Consider the following 21,375-nt stretch of genomic DNA (forward strand, 5'->3'; position numbering starts at 1 on the left):
CTCAGGGAGAAGTGAGTCAAACCACCAAGATCCATCTGACTTCTGGTAGAAAGCAAGGATTTCTAAAAAGGCAATGCAGAAGCCTAGTATAATGGCCAGGGCACTAGAGCCAACCAAGGATCTGTGACTCACTAGCTTGAGTCACCGTGGGGAAGTCATTGAATTCATCTGGGCCTGGACTCGGTTTCTCAGGTTCCTTTTAGCTCCACATCCTACACAAAGCCCAGGCCCAGGAGATGGATAGTCCTAGAGCCCAAGAAGCAGTACTTACAGTAGCCCTACAAGGGGGTTAGAGATGGAAGACAGGGTCACAGTGATCTTACCTCCTGAGTGAATCTTCCTCAGAACTTTCCTCAGGCATTTCCTGGTTTAAGGCCTCCTGTGATACATTCCCAGGTCTGCTGGCAGCCGCCTGGCTGTAAACTCGTTCCCAGTGGCCTGTCTCCTGGTTGAAGGCCACTCCCACAGTTCTCTCATCCTGTGCGCTGGTGGAAGTGCTCAACTCCAGCCTGCTGGAGCTGGGGACTCGCCCTCCCTCAGTGCCATCGGCAGGGGGCAGCTGGCTGCCACCTGCTGGCAGGCCCTCCAAGGCACTGGGGACCTGCCAGGAGGAACTACTCTCAGCAGGTGAGTAGTTAGGTGTGGTTCTCTCCCAGCGCAGGGTATCATTGTTGAAGGTCAGGAGGTTATGACAGGCACGGCAGCGGTTCAGGTGGCCCCGTGAAAGGTTAGAATTGTTCTCGCTGCTGTGAGGGGTGGGCTGGTGGGAAGGACCTGGCCTGTCCGGCTCAATGTTATTGTTGAGCATCTCCTGAGCCTGCTGGGTTGGAGTGGGATCTCCCCCCAGGCCTGGGTCCAGCTCTTGGAGCCGGTCATACTCCAAGAAGAAGCGTCTCAGGTCACACTGTAGCTCGTTTCGGATGCTGCCTGAGTTATTACTCTGGCCTGAGCTACTACCCGTGTCTGCCTCAGCTGCCAGCCCTGCTACTGAGAAGCCCCTCCCCTCGGTGGCAGAAGTGTACACCGACCCCTGGGAGCTGCCTTCCTGCTGCCTCAGCACAGACAGTAAGCTCACTGAAGAGGCGCTAGTCCTTGGCGGGGGCAGAGTATCCGCCTCAGAGCGAGAGTCCATACTTAGCACCGTTCGGGTCCAGTCGGAACCTCCGAGCCCAGAGGCTATTTCCCTCCCGGCCTGGTGATACCTGGAAGGGTGGCTGGAGAGAGGGCCGCCCAGAGAGCGCCGGGTGGGCCCTAGGCTGAGGTTCCGGAGTGTGTTACCCGCAGTGCCACTCTGCACTGTGCTGAAGGCAGATGGGCGGTTCAGGAGGCCCTGGTCCTGCTGCGCTGACGAAGCCTGCTCCGGGGCATGGTAGGGCTCGGTCTGTACAGAAGAAAAGGAAGCGGTAGTAGCCCCAGCGGAAGTAGAGGGGGCACTCTCCTGGTGTGGGAAGAGGGAAGAAGGAATTCGAGCACGAGAGCAGCGGCTGCAAAGGCACAGCATCCCCAGGGGCTGGCAGCACTCGGCTGGGGGGTAGCTGACCCGCTCTCGGAGCCTGGTGTAAGCAGATGTCCTGGTGCTCTCCGTGCTGGGCGGAGGGGGAGGCGGTGGAGGAGGCGGGGGTGAGGGGGTGGCAGAATCTTGTACTGTGCTGTGCTCTCCCACCTGGATGCCAGAGGAGCGGGAGGACAGCATGTGCAAGAAGTTGTGCAGAAGAGGCGTCCGGCGGACAGGCTGGGACTGCAGGAGAGCACGCTGGCGGAAATGAGACAGCTCCGTGCCATCCACAGGGATCTCTGGCTCATCATCACTCTGGAACAGACCACGTTGGGGAGAAGCAGGGAGACAGGGGCAAGGCAGGACTTAGCATCTCCAGGCAAGCCAAGAAACACTAGTGACTACACTATATTACCCCAAGGAGGAAAAATCCTCCACGACAAAGCAGAGCCCCTTAATCCTGGAGCACAGGCTTCTCTAAACTACCTGATCTGGACCTCTAAACCATCGATTCAGACACAGCATTAAACAACAACCTTTCAGGGTGGAACTAAGCCTCACTGAATAAAGCAGAAAGACCAGTCTCCATGTACAAGCTACCTCCTCCATGACAAGGAGGTCAGCAGGCAAGAGAAAAATGCCAGCCAGCCAAAGTCACAGCAAGGAGAGGCATCATCAAAGCCTTCCTTATGGTGACAAAAGGGAAGGCTGTCATTACAATGGAAAGCCAGGACTGAATCTCTTGGGACGACTGTAGCTCTAACTTTGGATATATAACCTGTTGCTGATTCTGGAACTTGTCTGAAAGCAAAGACATATTCAGCAGGGGGAAGAAGCAGGCCTAAGTGACCTAGGATAACCCAAAGTTTAGAGGGGCTTAGGGACTCTGGGGAAATCATCGATTCAGTTACCTGTTGATTGGAGGGGTTAACAATTGCTGTGAGTAAGTAGTGTCCGAGGGGGTCAAACCTCACCAACCTAAAATGAGAGAGACAGAAAGAGAGAAAAAAAGAGGAGGAGGGGAAAGAAAAGAAGAAGAATAAAAGAAAGGAGAGGGGAGAGGGGAAAGAGAGAGACAGAGGGAGAGAGAGAGAGAGAAAGGGAGAGTGAGGGAGAGAGAGGGAGAGAGAGCGAGAGAAAGCGAGAGAGAGGAGAGAGGAAGAGAGAGGAAAGAGGGAGAGAAGGGGAAGGTGGGAGGGAGAGAAGAAGAGAGGGGGATAGAGGGGGAGAGGGGGAGGGGGGGGAGAGAGAGAGAGAGAGAGAGAGAGAGAGTGTGTTAATTCGAAACTTGAGAAATACTGTATTATACTCTACACCACTACTGAAAAACTCAGAGAATATATACCTAGATATTTATTTAGCTAGAGAGACTTCCAAATCTTTGCTACCCCTACCCACTTGCCCCAGAAACAGGGTTCCCATATCCCTGATGAAGCAGCAGCTTTTGGAAGTACCACCAGATTCCCTCATCTCTGGGAGCAACAGTAGTCAGCTCTCGTGCTGCTTAGTCCGCTTACCACAGGAGGGCCCACCCTGGCTGTAAGGAAGCACAACCCTCCCACACCTATCTTTGGGGATCAGTCACCTGATGGAAGTGTGAGTCATGATGGTGTTTTAACAGCCCCAGCAACAAGTCCTAATGACTTAGACTAGAAAATGAGTCTGTGTCCAATCGAAACACCAGAAGACTTACAGGAGACAAAATTTCTCTACTTTTACAAGTTAGAAACATGTCTTAAGTTGGGGGCAAGAAGAAAGATACACCCTATTTGGCAGCTTTTGCTATATGCTTGACTTCTCCAAAATTCCTGTCTTGCGAAGATTTGATATAAGCACAGACAGAAGAAAAAAAAGGAATTTCTCATCCCATGAAACATACGAAAATATTTTGTCTCCTGACAGACTGATTCTGCCCTTAAGCCTACTCAACTGGTACATCTGATAGCTATGTCAAGGGTCCAACTGTACATGATAAGGCGGTGCAAGGAGGCCCACAGGACATAAAAACTATCCTCATAGCCACGCTGCACAGATGCACATCCTTAGAACCTAACTCCTTGTGCCGTGGAAGCAGATAGAACCATACCAGGCCCTAGGAGGTAGAGGGGGTGATTACAGAAGATCTCCCCCTCCACTCCAGGCCTGTACCACATGGGCTGTCCTCTAATGGAACAAGCTACTCACCGGACCCTCTCCATCTCGCTTGCCGTCTTCACCACCGCAAAAGGCTCCCGCCGGCTCCAGTCCCAGAAGTGGATCTCATGGGCTGTGGCAATGAGCAAGAGCTGGGCCGTGGGGTGGAAAGCCAGGGATGCGATGGCACTGTTGCTGTCAGTGAACCAGCTTTCGCTGCCACCCTACAGATGAACCATTCCCGAATCACTGTCAGGTTACACAATACGCTCGCGGCAGACAGGGAACTATCTATTTCAGAAGCGCTCCATTTAATTTACTGTACATTGAGCCCTTCTTTAAATACGACCCCATGAAACGGACAAGCAGCAGCAGCCAAGCCCGACCAAACAATCAGTACTCCTTCAATGACTAATGTCTCAGAGTCCTCCACAAGAAGAGGCAAGAACCACACCCATTTCTCCAGTGAGGTACCTGCTCAACGCCTGCAAAAATGTGAAGCCTCTCGCGCTGAGGCCTGACAGAATGTGGCGCACACCAGCCACCTACACCAGTCACCAGCAACAAGGTCCTTTTTCCAGTGAGAGGGAACATCTTCATACTGAGTAACACACAATCTTCCCTACGAACCAGGCCAAAGGACATTCAAACAAAGCCTGGTGTGCCCCGCAGAATCCCGGAGGACATCCTGGGAGCAACACAAAGGGCAGCTGACAGAGACAAGGCTCAGGAGCCAGGCTGCCCAGCTGCCCCTCCAAGAATGAAGGGAAGAAAGGGGGAGCCTATCATCGATTCAACTCCAGCTCATCAGGAGGAGTCCTGAAGCATGAGCAGAGGCTAAACATGGTGAAAGATGGAAAATTCAAGAGTGGTGAAGTCACGGCAAAGCCAATGAGCCTCTTCACCGCTGCTGAGCCAAAGGACTGCTTCCTTAAAGCAATGCAGAGTGTAGAAAGCAGACCCGTAAGAACAGCAAAAACCCTGACTGCCACCATAGAAAGGTAGACAACGCTGAATGGCCACAACATCGAGAATGAACACCACGGACAACACCAATCCTGCCTGGTGCAAGGTCCAGCATAGGGTCTCTTCCCTTTCAAGGAGGGTTACGTTATGGAAGAGTACAACGGCATATGCCCCCAGTTCTCACTTTTTGGTTGTCTGGCTGAACTTCTGAGCGCACGTTTTTATCTCAGGCTGTCTATGTTTGCTGCTATGTTGAAAAATAATCTGTCGATTTTTTAAAAAGACAACCTAGAGCCTGAAAGTAAAGGGGTTTGCTTCTCTCCCTAAAAACCAATGACAGGAGGTATCTAGCAATCAGCTTAGCCCAGGTCAAAGCAGCCAAAGGAAGTACTCACATGTAAATCCCAAATCCTAACCTCCCCATCAAGGCAGCCAGAAGCAATGAGGCCTGGGATGGTGGGGTGAAAAGTCACACACCACGGTGTACGTCGATGCCCAACCAGAGAATGAACACACTTGCCAGTCTTCACCTCCGTAATGTAGATGTTGTGGTTCACATGGGTGGAGGCCATGAGAGTCCTATAGGAGAGAAGGAATGAGAAGCTAGGCAGGGGAGAAAACAGTGCAGAACTTTTTCGATTCTGGCTGACCAACATGGATTAGCACCCATCCTGCATGGGAAGAAGATAATCCAGGAGAATGGGCTAAGTTTGGGGCTCCAGGTATCTTACTTTCTCATCCACTCTGTCCTGGCCTCAGCTATCACAAGACCTTTCTAAAGCACAGGTCTGACCACGTCACCCTCCTACTCAATAAACTCTAGTGGCTCCCTGTTACCTCCAAGATAAAATAAAAAATCCTGTTTGGCCTTGAAAGCCCTCCCTAACCTGGCCCCTACCCACCTGTCCAGTCTTTTTACACTTTATTCCCCTCCATGCTCTTTGCAATCTAATGATGCCAGTCTCCTGGCTATTTCTCAAATGTGGCACTCCATTTCCCAACTTTAAAGCTTGTCCCCATTCCTTGAACACTCGAACACTCTCTTAGCCTCCCAGCTCCCTTGACTTGCTTCCAGTCCCAGCTAAAGACAAGAAGCCTTTCCCAGTCCCCCTTAACTTTAGTGGCTCCCTAGGCAGCTAGGTGGTGCAGTGAGTAGAGCACCAGCCCTGCAGCCAGGAGGACCTGAGTTCAAATCCGGCCTCAGACACCTCAGACACTTGACACACTTACTAGCTGTGTGACCTTGGGCAAGTCATTTAACCCCAATTGCCCTGCCTTCCCCCCTCAAAAAAAAATTTTAGTACCTCCCCCCTGTGATTACCTTTAATTTATCCTATGTCTTGTTTGTACATAGCTGTTTGCATGTCCCAGTCATTAGACTGGGAGCTTCTTCAGAAGGGGACACAACTTTTGGCCTTTTTTGGGGATCACCAGTGATGGCCAGCACAGTGAGTAGCACATGGTAATAAAGGCCCGAACAGGAGAAACCTTGTGACCACTGTTCTGGATACGATGACCTACTTCGTGTTCTCCGCATAACCCATTCCAACTTCTGTCTCCTGGCACCAACTATGTGCGAGGTACTGGGTTAGGAACCTTAAAAGCCTTATGCCATGCCTGGAATAGACTTTCTCCTTCATTTGTCAGCTAAGATGCATTTCCAATCTCCCCCCCCCCCCCACCATGGTTCAATTCACTCTCAGACAATCTGTGTTCACTGTCTAGGTTTTTGGATTACTCCTCTGTGAGCATGTTCCAGCCCCACAGGGAAACATAACCCTCTTGGAAACTGTGATCATTTCATTTCTGTTGCTATCCTCAGGGCCCAGCACAAGGTTTATTATACTGTAGGTGCTTACTAAATGCTTGTTGAATGGGGATGAATTTTGAATGTTTTTTGGCTGGTCCACCTCATCCCCAGTACCACCTTTAGCAATAACAGTCTTTTTTAGCCTATCCAGAACCATGGAGCTACTTCTCCATGACTAGCCCCCCTCGAACAATGACCAGGACATTTCATAGACCCCTCTGCTAACTCCTCTTTCCTTCTTAGCTACAGAGGGCAAAGGGACTGATCCATACAGTGCTTCCAAGGGCCTTGAGGAATTGGTCTGTGCATTGCCATTTGGAAAGGGCAGGACAGGGAGGCAGGATTCAGGTGAGGCTGAGCTAACAAGATGGTGCCACCAATGAGGGTGGTAAAGTTAAGGCTGTAGATGGGAGCAGAGTACCTGTCTGGGCTGAAGGCCAGTAAGAAGGTAGATCGAGGACTGTCAGGAAGTTCAACTTTCTGGAGAAAAAACAAGAGAAGACAGTGATAAGACTTCCTTGGAGCCAACCAAGAACAATCGTTAACAACTTGCTTCAAAACTACATCTGCGTTCACAGTCTAGGCTCAGACCATTAGGAAACAAGGCTCCAGCTAGAGATTGGATGAATTAAGCCCTGAACTCCTATCCCTGAGGATGGCTGCCTCCCTCCTACTTTTTCCTCTGATAAGCTGAGCTCTGTCTCTGTCTCTATCCTTGCTGACCAGTGCTAGGCTCTGTCCATGAACCCTTCATCCCCAGGTCCCAGGACAAAAGGTTTCTTGCCTTTCCTTCCCATTTCATCCACCGCGTTTTGTCCTCCACCAGTTCCTGCAGAAGCCGCTGAGCCCCTAAGGCCCGTGTACCCCTTTCTCGACCCCAGAGTATCCGGACAGCGTTCTTCTCAGGGACGACCTTCATGGCTCTCAGGCACCACTACCACCCCAGGCACAGAGGAGGGGGGAGCAAGCACTGGCTCCAGGTTTGGAAGCAGCTAAAACAGGGCCATCCAGATCCTTGAAAGTTATCCTCATGGAAATCTGGAGAAACAAAAATTGCATTAAAATATTGTTCCATGGCTGGAGAAACTTCCCACTACAAATTCAATTCCGCTTCAATGAGGGATGAAAATGGAGGGAAGAGGAAGTAGGGAAATTTCTTCTATATTGATGTTCTGAATGTTTTTATCCTAAAATAAGACAACCCAGGCAGAGGCAAGATGGCAGCTGGAAAGCAGGGACTTGCTTAAGCTCCCTCCACCCACATGTCCCTCCAAACACCTATAAAAAATGGCTCTGAACAAATTCTAGAGCTACAGAACCCACAAAATAGCAAAGGGAAGCAGGGCTCCAGCCCAGGACAGCCTGGACAGTCTATCGCACGGAGCTGGGAGCGGAGCAGAGCCCAGTGTGGGCTGCGTCAGGACCAACCAGACTGGGAGCTGGGTGGAACAGGCGTAGCGCCCTGAATCAGTGAGCTGTGACAGTTACCAGACTTCTCAACCCACAAACGCCCAAGACAACAGAGAAGGTTACTGGGAAAAGCTGCTGGGACAGAGTGAAAGGAGTTCACCAGTAGCGGAGGTGGTGCAGCTCTGAGGCTGCTTCCAGGGCTACAGCTGCAGTTGCTTCCAGCCCCAGGCCCACCTGGTGGGAGGAATTAAGCTGTGGATTAGAGGGGGAGTGCAGAGCCTGCTTTGCCCTGCTTGGATCTGGGCTGCAATCCAGGTTGGCGTTTCTTGGGGGAGGAGGAACGCGCTGGTGTGGCAGAGCTTGCTGTGTAGAAGTAGCTCTGAAAACAGCAGCACAGCCCCTCAAGCTTGGGACAAAGTACTCTCTACTCTACAAGCAGTTGTACCCCTACAAAAAGCTCAAGGGTCAAGTAGTTGTCTGGGAACATGAACAGGCAGTGAAAATGGACTCAGATTCAGACTCAGACTTTGGAATCTTTCTTTGGTGACAAAGAAGACCAAAACATACAGCCAGAAGAAGTCAACAAAGTCAAAGAGCCTACATCAAAAGCCTCCAAGAAAAATATGAATTGGTCTCAGGCCATGGAAGAGCTCAAAAAGGATTTGGAAAAGTAAGAGAAGTAGAGGAAAAATTGGGAAGAGAAATGAGAGTGATGCAAGAAAACCATGAAAAACAAGTCAATGACTTGCTAAAGGAGACCCAAAAAAATACTGAAGAAAATAACACCTTAAAAAATAGACTAACTCAAATGGCAAAAGAGCTCCAAAAAGCCAATGAGAAGAATGCCTTGAAAGGCAGAGTTAGCCAAATGGAAAAGGAGGTCCAAAAGATCACTGAAGAAAATACTACCTTAAAAATCAGATTGGACTCTTTCCGCGCGGCCTTGGGACCGGCTGGTCGTGCTGCTGGTAAAGACGCTGAGGCCCAAAAGGGTACAGTGTAACCATGGCTCATGGTCCCAAGAAACATCTGAAGCGTGTAGCAGCTCCAAAGCATTGGATGCTGGATAAGTTAACTGGAGTTTTTGCTCCAAGACCATCCACAGGTCCCCACAAGCTGAGGGAGTGTCTCCCACTCATCATCTTCCTGAGAAACAGACTGAAGTATGCCCTGACTGGAGATGAAGTAAAGAAGATCTGCATGCAGCGATTCATCAAGATTGATGGGAAGGTCCGCACCAATATTACATACCCTGCTGGCTTTATGGATGTCATTAGCATTGAGAAGACGGGTGAACATTTCCGTCTGGTATATGACACAAAGGGACGCTTTGCTGTTCATCGTATTACGGCTGAGGAGGCTAAATATAAATTGTGCAAAGTGAGAAAAATCTTTGTGGGTACAAAGGGTATTCCCCATCTGGTGACCCATGATGCCCGTACTACCCGTTACCCAGATCCTCTCATTAAAGTGAATGATACAGTTCAGACTGATTTAGAAGCTGGCAAGATCACTGATTTTATCAAGTTTGATACTGGTAACCTGTGTATGGTGACCGGTGGAGCTAACTTGGGTCGAATTGGTGTGATCACCAACAGGGAGAAACACCCTGGCTCTTTTGATGTTGTCCATGTAAAAGATGCCAATGGCAATAGCTTTGCCACTAGGCTCTCAAACATTTTTGTTATTGGCAAAGGTAACAAGCCTTGGATCTCTCTTCCCCGAGGAAAGGGTATCCGCCTTACCATTGCTGAAGAAAGAGACAAGAGAGTGGCAGCTAAGCAGAGCAGTGGCTAAATGCTTGCAGATAAGAATTAGTAGGGTGTCAATCAAATTGAGATGTTACAATTTTTAACAAAAAATGATTACCCTACAAAAATATAAAATACACAAAATAAGAAATAGGTAGCTTAAGCAACTCAGTCAAGTGAAATTGAACAGGCCATAAATGCCTTTCTCTTCTTTCCTTGGATTAGGGTACTGTGGGTATGAATGTTGCATAAAATGTTAGAAGATGTAACTGTATTGGTTTTGCTTAACTGCTTTTCTTTGTTACATGGGACGGCTCACTGATTGGAGGATGGGGAGAGGACATATCCCAAAATGGCTGATGTGAAAACAAAAGATATCAATAAAATGTCAAGAAAAAAAAAATCAGATTGGAGCAAGTGGAGGCTACTGACTTTATGAGAAATCAAGATATTATAAAACAGAACCAAAGGAATGAAAAAATGGAAGACAATGTGAAATACCTCATTGGAAAAACCACTGACCTGGAAAATCGACCCAGGAAAGATAATTTAAAAATTATTGGACTATCTGAAAGCCATGATCAAAAAAAGAGCTTACATATCACCTTTCAAGAAATTATCAAGGAGAACTGCCCTGATATTCTAGAGCCAGAGAGTAAAATAGAAATTGAAAGAATCCACTGATCGATCGCCTCCTGAAAAAGATCCCAAAAAGAAAACTCCTAGGAATATTGTCACCAAATTCCAGAGCTCCCAGATCAAGGAGAAATACTACAAGCAGCCAGAAACAATCAATTTGAGTATTGTGGAAACACAATCAGGATAACACAAGATCTAGCAGCTTCTACATTAAGAGATCAAAGGGCTTGGAATATGATATTCCAGAGGTCAAGGGAGCTGGGATTAAAACCAAGAATCACCTACCCAGCAAAACTGAGTGTCATGCTCCAAGGCAAAATATGGACTTTCAATAAAACAGAGGACTTTCAAAAAAATAGACAACTTTCAAGCTTTCTCAGTGAAAAGACCAGAGCTGAATAGAAAATCTGACTTTCAAACACAAGAATCAAGAGAAGCATGAAAAGGTAAACAAGAAAGAGAAATCACAAGAGACTTACTAAAGTTGAACTGTTTTGTTTACATTCCTACATGGAAAGATGATGTGTGTAATTCATGAGACCTCAGTATTAGGGTAGCTGAAGGGAATATACATAGTACTTTACCAAATAAAGAAGCTTTTCACAATTTTTATTTTTATTCTGAACTTAAACATTAAAAGAACATGTCCACATATAAAGTAAGTTGCAGATAGCCTGCTTTTTCCTTTTCAGAAAAGCATAAATTTCACGCATAACTTTTAAGGGTGTTCTGCTTATCTGTGTTTTTTTCTGGTCTTCCCTCTGTTCTCTTCAATGCATTTTTAAATGCATCGATGACTATGTTCTTTTTTTGTTTTGACAGCACTATGACTATGCTTTTTACCCCCAAAAATTAGGGGAATGGGAGAAGAAAAACAAAACCAAAAGGAAACTTTCTGCTATACCAGGACCTCAAATCCTACTACTATCATTTTGTCTATACAGGACATTGCCTTTTAAAATACAAATTGAAAAAATTATACTAACCACCATATTCCAGGCAAAAGGCATACTGTAAGAGTGGATATAGCTGCTCTCAAGCCAGGAAACCCTGGGGTCAAGAACTGCTTCTGGCACATAGACAAAGCATAGATCTTCTCAGTGCTCCAGGAAACCCTCCAAGACCTGAAGTTGCCCCAAAGTGTGGCTCTGCACTGGAACAATGAATTTCCTTCCCTGGGAGTTGCTTACACTCAAATGATCCATAAGCATTTATTAAATCCCTCTGATATGTGTGCCACGCTGTGTGCCAAGCCCTGAGAATAGAGATACAGTGAGTGAACAACCCCTGTTGGCATGTCTAATGCAGAAGACAACAAAGGCATCCATAAGTATCTACAGAATAAATAAAAGATGAATAAATACAAACAAATGCCAAGAGATCAAATACTGGTTCATCTGGGCATTAGCAGCTGGGGAGAAGCAGGAAGGATATCAAGGAGAAGGTGGTGCTCTGGCTGAAGCCTGAGGGAAGATGGGATTCTCCAAGAAGAAAGTGCTACACAGGGGCTGCTAGGTGGTGCAGTGAGTAGAGCCCTAGAGTCAGGAGGACCTGAGTTCAAATCCGGCCTCAGACACTTGTCATACTTACTAGCTTTGTGACCTTGGGCAAGTCACTTAACCCCAATTGCCCTGCCTTCCCTCCTCCAGAAAAAAAAAAGTGCTAACACAAAGCATGAGGAAGAGGGAGAGATCCACTTGGGATGGGTCAGAGTGTGCAGGGGGAGTCACATCCCATGAAACAGAGAGACTGGCGTCAGGTTGGGAAGGGCCTGAAAAGCAGAATGGAAGCATTTACATGATCCCAGAGGCACAAGGGAGCCAAGGGAGACTGAAGTGGCCAGATCTGTGCTTAGGAAAAATGGATATGGTAGGAGTGTGGAGAAACTTGAAAAGCATACCCTGCCTATCCATATAACAATGAAAAAAGATACAGGTTCTTGCTGTCTACTGAGGGGACATGATGTCTACACAGAGAAGTATAACACAAAGTAGAATGGGACAGAGGGAAGGAAGAGGTCCAGACAAAGTCAGGAGGAAGATCGCTGCCCATTGCGGGGATCAGGAAAGGCTTCGTGACCCCAAAAGCAGGAGGAAAAGAACGTATATGTACAAAAATATTCACAGCAGCACTTTTTGTTGCACCAAATAACTGGAAACTAAGGGGGTGTCTATAAACTGGAAGAATGACTTCAATTTTGTTATATGAATGAAATGGCATATTATTGTGCCATAAGAAATAATGAAAGGGATCATTTCTGAGAAACCTAAGAAGACTTGCATAAAATTATATAGGGAGAAGTAAACAGAACCAAAGGAAAAATATGTACAACTACAAAACCATCAAGAAAAGCAACTCAAGGGGCAACTAGGTGGTGCAGTGAGTAGAGCACCGGCCCTGGAATCAGGAGGACCTACATTCAAATCCAGGCTCAGACACTTGACACACTTACTAGCTGTGTGACCTTGGGCAAGTCACTTAACCCCAATTGCCCTGCCTTCCCCCTTTTCCCCCCAAAAAAGAATGAAAAACAACTCTGAAAGACAAGTATTGTGATAAACACAATGACCAACCATGACTCAAGAGGAACAAGGATGAAAGAAGCTTCCCACATTTTGACAGTGAGGAGGTCATATGAGCTGCCTTGGGACCTCCTCACTTTAGGTCCTCTATGAAGGTCAGATAACTAATTTTTAAGTATAGTGAAGAGAAGATTCTTGGTCAGGCCCAAGTTGGACTCGAAAGCCTCAGAAGTCTCTTCCAACTTTGCAGATCTGTGATCCTGAGACAGGAGAGCCCACCATAAAGCCTTCCAGGGAACACACCCACATTTTATGGTGAGAGATGATCAAACAGTACAGACAAGAGGGAAGGAGCCACCACAGAGGTAGGAGGAACACCAGGAAAGTGCTTTCTCCATTACATGATGCTAGGCAGATAAAGTGAGTAGGAAAACCACACCACTTATTCCCACGTACTCTTAAATCCCAACTAAGGATAAGTCAAGATTACAAAATGAGCAACGTGGCCAATCAAAACTTGACTCTGAAAACTTCCTGTGTGGCCTAAAATCAATACAGGACTAAATTCCTCCAAAAATAAACCAAAGGAACAGCTCCTCCTCTCATTTTGCATGTACTTTTATGGGCACATGTTTATATGTAACTGTCACTGGGAGGAATATGCCAGGAAGTAAGTTACAAACACAGAGATTGCTGGGGAGTGATGGCAAACAGAGAGTAGGACTTTGTGCTGCTCCCAGGTGGCAGGGTCCCCCCTCCCAGAGTGGGATGTTAGGTGCTTGAGGACAGCGACTCTTCCATCTAGCTCTCTGTATCGCTAGTGCCTAGGTCAGTGTCCAGCACAGGGTGGGTACTCCGTTTGGGGACAGCTAAGTGCATTTTAGGATAGTTAAGTGACACAGCAGATGGAAGCAGAAGACCTGAGCTCAAATCTGGTCTTAGACTCTTACCAGCTATGTGACCCTGGACAAGTCACTTAACCTGTGTGCCTCAGTTTCCTCGTATGTAAAATGAGAATAATGATAGCACTTACTTCTCAGGGTTGTTGTGAGAATGAGACAAGATAACAGTTGTAAAGCATTTAGCACAGCGCCTAGCATATAGTAAGTGCTCCATTAATGTTAGTTATTATTATACTAATGTTATTTTTATAATGTACTTGTAGTCTGAATTGTGAGCAGCATTTGTCCTTAATAAGGTATACTGCGAAAGCCAAGTTGCAGACTTGATTAGCTAAGAGGTGAAAAATCTACCAAAATTCCCTAAGGAGATAAGCAACAGAGAGTATAGTCAGGCGATCTTGTTAGTCACACATGGTACAACACCTGTGTCATCAAGAAAGTTAACAGTATATGGGGCAGATAATCTAGAAGGGCTGGGGATGACCCTGAGGCAGTTCTCTGCAACCCTGATAACTTACGTACATATACCAAGGAGCAAGGACCAAGAAGAGGAGTGAGGTGAGGGAGCTGCACAGGGGATACTCTTGCTCAATCAGCCATACAGCTTTTTAAATAGCCAATATTTAAAAAAAACTGCCAGTGTTAATGAGCAGTAAAGAGTCTATCAATTTTTAAAATTAATATTAATTTATTAAATACCTTTTAAAAAGCTGTACACAATAATTTCAGTTTCATATAAAATCTTTTTGTCTGTTCTTGTATATGGAAATTTTATGTGTGTCAAGTTTGGAATAATAAACGTTTTTTAAAAAAAGAAATTTATTTTGGCAGTTGTATAGAGGATGGATTGGAGTAGAAACTTGAGATGGGCAAACCGATTAGAAAGTAGTAGTGATGAGGCTCTGAACTATGGTGGTGGCTGTGTGAATCAATTCTTAGGAAAGGGCATACAACTAAAAAAACTAGAAAAGTAACAAATTAAAACCCCCAATTAAACACCAAAATAGATATCCTGAACATCAAAGGAGAGATTAATAAAATGGAAAACTTAAAAACAAACAAACCATGGAACTCAGAGGTAGTTTTACGAAAAAAAAATAGATAAACCATTGGCTAATTTCATTTCTTAAAAATGAAAGAAAACCAAATTATCAGTATCAAAAATAAAAAGGGTGAATGTACAACCAATGAAGATGAAATAAAAGCAATTATTAGCAGCTATTTAGCCCAAGTATATGCTGATAAAATTGACAACTAAATGAAATGGATGAATATTCAGAAAAATATAAATTGCTAGATTAAGAAGAAATAGAATACTCAAATAACCCTATCTCAGGAAAAGTAATTGAATAAGCCATAAATGAGCTCCCTAAGGAAAACAATGCAAGACCAGATGGATTTACAAGCAAATTCTATCAAGCATTTAAAGAATAATTAACTTCACAACTAAGAAACTATTTGGAAAAAATAGATAAAGAAGGAGTACTACCAAATCCCTTCTATGACACAAATGTGATTTTGATACCTAATCCAGAGTCAGCCAAAACAGAGAAAAAACCATAGACCAATTTCCCTAATGAATATTGGTGCAAAAAATTAAATATTAGCAATGAGATCACAACAATATACCACAATGATCATACACTCTGACCAGGTTGGACTGAATTCAGGGCTAGTTCAATTTAGGTCATTTATTAGCATAAATGACCCTATCAATAACAGAACCAACAAAAATCATATGATTATTTCAACAGATAACAGAAGAGCTTTTGACACAATATAATACCCACTCCTATTAAAAACTAGAAAGCACAGGAATAAATGGAACTTTTCTTAAGATAACTAGTACATAGGTAAAACCTAAAAGCAAGCATTATCTGAAATGGGGATGTTAGAAGCCTTTCCAATAAGACACGGATGAAGCAAGGATGTCCATTTTCACCACTACTATTCAATATCGTACTAGAAATGCTAGCTATGGAAATAAGATAAGAAAAATAAATTGAAGGAAATCAGCATAGGCAATGAAGAAACAAAACTATCACTTTTTGTAGATTATATGATGGTACACTTAGAAAATCCGAGAGAATTAATTAAGTCAAAACAATTAACAACTTCAGCAAAGTTTCAGGATATAAAATAAATCCACACTAATCATCAGCATTTCTCTATATTGCCAACAAAACCCAGTAGGAAGAGGGAGAAAAAAGAGAAATTCCACTTAAAATAACTTTAGACAGTATAAAATACTTGGGAGTTTACCTGCCAAGACACAAAACAAACACAGTTACAAAGCACTCTTCACACAAATAAAGGCAGATCTAAATTACTGAAGAAAAGTTAATTGTTCATGGACAGGCCAAGCCAACATAATAAAAATGACAATATTATCTATATTAATTTGCTTATTCAATGTACCAATCAAACCACCAAAGAACTACTTTCTGGAGCTAGAAAAAATAATTTAAAAATTCATCAAGGGGAATAAAAGGTCAAGAATATCAAAAGAATCAAGGAAAATTAGATGTGGAGGAAAAAGGCCTAGCAGTACCAGACTGCAAACTACACTACAAAGTGGTAATCATCAAAAGAATTCGGTATTGGATAAGTACCAAAAAAGATTGAGCGATTGACCAATGGAATATATTAGGTATACAATACAGAGAATCAAATGATCACAGCAACTTAGTGTCTGATAAACCCCAAACCCCAGATATCGGGGTAAGAACTCACTATTTTGGGGCAGCTAGGTGGCGCAGTGAGTAGAGCACCAGTCCTGGGGTCATGAGGACCTGAGTTCAAATCCAGCCTCAGACACTTGACACACTTACTAGCTGTGTGACCTTGGGCAAGTCACTTAACCCCAATTGCCCTGCCTTCCCCCACCAAAAAAACAAAAAAAACTCCTCCCAAAATTGCTATCCACATCCAGACAGAGAACTGATGGACTCAGAGTACAAACCGATACATATTTTTTTCCTCTTTTTCTTATCCCCATAAGTAAAATAACATTCCCCTCTAGCCCTGAGGCCCCCACCCCAAACATGGCTAATGTGGACACTTGTTTTATATGACTTCATGTTTGTAATATGTTTTGTATTTCTTACACCTTTTTAATGGGTGGGGGGGAAGTTGTGAGAGGGAGAGAACCTGGAACTGAAAATAAAATTGAATTTTAAAAATATTAGGAAAAGCAAGTAGAATAGTTTATGCATTTATTAAGCATTTATCATGTGCCAGACAACGTGCTAAAGTGCCAGGAACACAAATACAAACCAACAAAAAGACAATCTTTGCCCTCAAGAAGCTTTCATTCTAATGGAGGAAGAAAACACAAAGAGAGCAGGAAGTGGGAATGGGGAATGAAAGTAGGACACTAAAGTCAGGTGTAAAAGTCAGAGTCAGGAGCAGAACAAGGAACAAATCACAAGAGAAAGGCACATGGATAATCTGAGCTCTTCATGAAAGTGATCTCAGACAAGAACAATCAGAGAGGAGCTACAAGGTGCAGGCATCTTCAGGATGAGAAGGATGTTTCGCACAGAGGTAGAAGAGACTGGAGAGTAAGGAATGAGTCAGTCAGGAGTTGGAAGAGAAGTGAGTTTGATGGCCTGGACCAGGGGAGGGGAACCTGCAGCCTCAAGGCCACATGTGGCCCTCTAGATACTCAAGTGCAGCCCTTTGACTGAACCCAAACCTCACAGAACAAATCCCCTTAATATAACGATTTGTTCTATAAAATGGGGACTCAGTCAAAAGGCCGCACCCAAGGACCTAGAAGGCCACATGTGGCCTTGAGGCCTGAAGGTTCCCCATCCCTAGCCTAGGCCCTTCATAAAACAGTGGTCCATACCATTAGTTCCTCTCTGCTGTCTGATAAGCCTTCATGAAGTCAAGAGAAACTTCCCTATCAAGGGAGAACATTGGATAGGCTTTGAGAAGCCCTTTGTCCTAACATCACAACATCAAAGTGCTTTCAATGAAATATTTAGAACGCTGTAAACTGCTGGTGGAAAGAGCAGTCTGAATCCTAACCAAACCTGACCCTCTGACCTCAAGTAACCCCAGCGAAGGAAGAAAATGGTTTTCTGAATGGCTCTTGGATGACAAAGAAAGCTCTGTGGAAGCACGAAGGAAGAAGAGACTGGATCTGAGCGTCAAGAAAATGGAAAACAAAAACCCAAACCCAGATCTCCAAATAAACTTCCCTCGAAATGCCCAGGGACCAAAATCCTTTCATTCTAAGGACTTCCAACAAGAAAGCATAACCAGCAGACCAGAGTTCTGAGGGAATGAAACACAAATGGGGATCTTTAGCTTTTGTCTAGAGTAAAATATTTGCTCTGTTCCTTTAAAAATGAAAGGACTTTTCTCCTGATTTGCTCTAGGCAGCCACCTGGAAAGGGATTTTTATTTTGTTCTCTCTAAAAAGAACAAAGGGAACTAAATCAAACTGAAGTCAGACGGGCCTGTAGCTGAGCAGGAAGTGCCAGTCAAGTGTGTTTTTCATTCTGTTTTTTAAAAAGAAGGAAGAGACAAGTTTCCCAAATCTGTCCCGAAACCAGACTGAGACAAAGGGTACCAAGAATAGCGCATTCCTGACGGCATTCACCAGTCCACAAAACCAGTCTCTAAAAGCGTTTTTCCAACGATAAGGTTCTGTGCTTTAGACTATGCTTAAAATCATGGCCTGCCAACAACCCACCCTCCCATTAGTGTTCTGCCCTAAATTTTTCTAAAAACAGGAGAAAAACATAATCACCGTTAAAAAACATTTATTCTGGAAAATTCTGGAGCTTTAATTAATCTCAGCCATTATGAATACAAATACACTAAATAGCGAGTGCCATGGCCCAGGAAGCACCAAAGCTGGACAGAGACACTGACTCCCCCCCCCAACCCCCCAGTACCTACTTCAGCAGGGATTTCATAGCTATCCAAGGGCTGGGAGACAGCCCGCTCTTCTTCAAGAAGGGACCTTTCCTTATTAGCTGTCAAATAGATGGAAAATAAGCAATTTATTCTCAAACTAGAAACTCCAAACCACAGCTCAATGTAGTGGAAAGGGGACAGTGGGTGTGAAGGCCCGAGCCAGCGGTTCAAATCCCAGTTCTGCTTTTACTAGCTACGTGACCTTACACAAGTCACTTTACTTCTCCAGTCTTCCAGGTCCTCATCTTTAAATAAGAAGCTTTCTAAGGTCCTGTAGAGCTCCAAATCCTGACATTTAGATCAGAATGAAAGGCAGAATAGTACCATAGAAAAATAATGGATTTGAAGTCAGACAGCCTAGGTTTGAACACCACCAACTCAACTGACTCGAGCAAGTAATTCACATTTGTGTGGTGTTAACCAAATGCAGTCTCTGGTAAAGTCTGCAGACTCCTTTCTCGTCATAATCTTTTTTTTTTTAAATATTGAAGGAAATGCTAAATTTCCACTTAGAGGCTAGTGAAAATAACTGTGTAATTTTTTCCTCTTCAAGTTAATGGACCGAAGTGAAACCTATCCATAGGAGCTCATGAACAAGGGCGAGAGGGAGGAAGGCAGTTCACCTGACCAATCACTACCGTCTCTGCACACACACCAAACTCCAATGTTTGTATAAAACGTTATCAATGTCTAAAACGTTCTCTCAAAACCCAGAAGCGAGAAGAAAAGGACAGCAACACAAGCCTTTGGCTTCCAAGGAGCGAGTCAGCGACTGTTACTGGATAACAAAACAGAAAGTAGCAAAGGTCTGCTTCATGGAGAAAACAGTGAGCTTTCAGGCTACAGCAGAAAAGGCAAATGATGAACAAAGTACACCGTGAATAATTCCGACCGTAACGCCTAAGTTTGGGGCAGGAGAGGGGAGGCAACAACAGTGAATACACACAAAACTTTAAGGCTGGAAGGTGACTCGGTGGAGACCATCTCTCTAACTTTTTTTTAGATAATCTTGAGAACTGCTTCCAGTCTTTCCTTCACTTTGCAAATGCACACGAGGCCTGTGCGGTGACAGATATCACCCTGGGCTCAAGTTTTTCTTTATTCCTTTCGTTCTTTAAAAAAAAAAAAAGTTTGCCTTCCTACTGCTGCTTTTTGGCCTCCCTTGCTGGCTCAAGCGAAGTTCAATAAATAACTAGAAGATTAAATATAAAATATCAAGCCTTGACCTTCGAGGGCTAGAAGTGGCCCATGACTTAGAAACTCCACGTAGGTGGAGATCCCAAGGGGCTTCTACAATGGACAGCTTTGTTGTCATTAGTAGGGCCTTCCAGCCATTCCAAATGACACCACGCAGGACCCAAGGCCAAAGAGTGTACGCAACAGCCAGAAGGGGCACTGCCTGACTGCTGCCCAGCTCAAGTCTGACTCGCAGACAGACTGTTGTTCTAAGATCAAAAGAAGCTCAGGATTCAGAAGAGGTTACAAATACAGGGAGCACCCACAAGAACCTTTTAAAGGCACAAAAAGATAAAAAGCCAAACTCCAAATTTTGCCTGCACTCTTTTGGAACATTTATTAAGTACCTACCACACACACAGAGACCACTATTCAGATGCTCCCTAAATCAAAAAGCCCTTCGATGTCAGCATCAATCATATTGTCGCCTAGGAACGGGAAGGTAACCCCCACAGAGGAGCTTCATTCCGAGCCTCTTCGTCAGACCCAAGGGATAGCGTCCATGGTTACTCTCCCTGACTTATAAACCACAAGCTTAGAGGGTCACAGATTTAGCACTAGAAGGGGCCTCAGAGGTCACTGTGGTTAAGTACCCTGCCTGAGGTCCCATAGGCAATAAATATCAGAACTCAATTCCCACCCGGCTTCATTCCCTCCAAACCCCAGCCACCACATGGGTAATACTTTTTAAGGCCCATCTGAGCTTTTAGTTGTGTAATTCTACTTGTCAGACATCTGCCCTAACTGATTAATCCCCAAATCAAAAGGGGATCATAAACAAATAGTAGAATGCAAATGTAGCTCCAGTGGGTCCCACCCTTTACATACATTCCACCATTTAAAATTATTTAAATCATAGCAAGATACACTAAGACTTCTTTATGCTAGAGAGAAAAATCAACCACCACCTCTCATCTGTTTTAATTTGGTGCTCAGTGGTTTTGGAATCCAGTACCTTAAAAACTGCAGACAGTCACTACATCTTGACCAACTCATCTCATCAGAATTTCGCTTGATTATATTTTTAACATATAGCCACTTTTAGCTGAAAAAGTTGAGAGTAACCTGTGACCTCAAAGGAAGTGAGCTTTCCCACTTTGTGGGGTGGGGGAGGTTAGCCCTCAGAGGTATCTCAGATCACAGATCTAGAGGCGGAGGGGACCTCTGAGGCCATTCAGGAGGATGGTGACTCATACAAAATCATTCAGGGAGTAAGCCTTGGAGTCAGCCTGACTCTAGAACCAAGGTGTTTCCCACTACACCATCCTCCTCTGCTCATCCTGAATCAAAATTGGGTGGTGTAGTAGGAATATGTAGAAGCTTCTATTAACAAGGTGGCTTCTGAACTGGCAGAGAAGATCAAACTAGGAAAGCAACCCCAACTAGACAGATCTCTCCACTCCCAAGGTTTGGGTACGTAGGAGTCTGTGATGAGGGTGGGACAGAGCGGTTCTGGGGGAACAGCCAATCCTAAAGGAGCCCTAGGGAGAACGAGGCCAGTCAAATTTGCTGGGAGGGAAATACTAACTAATGAAGCGAAGCGCTCCAGTCAAAAGGCAGGTTCTTCCTTTCCAGAACC

The 21,375-nt window shown here is 44.9% G+C and overlaps 2 protein-coding genes across 7 annotated transcripts in view; one reads left to right on the forward strand and one right to left on the reverse strand.

The window, feature by feature from the left end:
* Positions 1-21,375, reverse strand: part of AMBRA1 (autophagy and beclin 1 regulator 1) — a 186,746-nt gene that overhangs the window by 141,228 nt on the left and 24,143 nt on the right. For 3 of the 6 annotated variants that reach the window (XM_036763014.1, XM_036763013.1, XM_036763012.1), the window contains exons 2-8: positions 7,189-7,442; positions 6,826-6,884; positions 4,990-5,173; positions 3,680-3,852; positions 2,407-2,473; positions 1,664-1,810; positions 324-1,381 (exon numbers count right to left, since the gene is read on the reverse strand). In XM_036763014.1, coding sequence (XP_036618909.1) covers positions 324-1,381; positions 1,664-1,810; positions 2,407-2,473; positions 3,680-3,852; positions 4,990-5,173; positions 6,826-6,884; positions 7,189-7,323 — 1,823 coding nt within the window. In that variant the 5' untranslated portion in view covers positions 7,324-7,442. Of the gene's footprint in view, positions 1-323; positions 1,811-2,406; positions 2,474-3,679; positions 3,853-4,989; positions 5,174-6,825; positions 6,885-7,188; positions 7,443-21,375 lie in introns of all 6 variants that reach the window. The other 3 variants (XM_036763010.1, XM_036763011.1, XM_036763009.1) reach the window with 1 other exon arrangement.
* Positions 8,811-9,914, forward strand: LOC118853098 (40S ribosomal protein S4-like). The gene has a single exon (XM_036763015.1). It carries the CDS (start codon positions 8,820-8,822, stop codon positions 9,609-9,611), a length of 792 nt encoding a protein of 263 aa, XP_036618910.1. The 5' UTR covers positions 8,811-8,819; the 3' UTR covers positions 9,612-9,914.

Source organism: Trichosurus vulpecula, chromosome 6 (assembly GCF_011100635.1).
Source record: "Trichosurus vulpecula isolate mTriVul1 chromosome 6, mTriVul1.pri, whole genome shotgun sequence".
NCBI lineage: Eukaryota > Metazoa > Chordata > Mammalia > Diprotodontia > Phalangeridae > Trichosurus > Trichosurus vulpecula.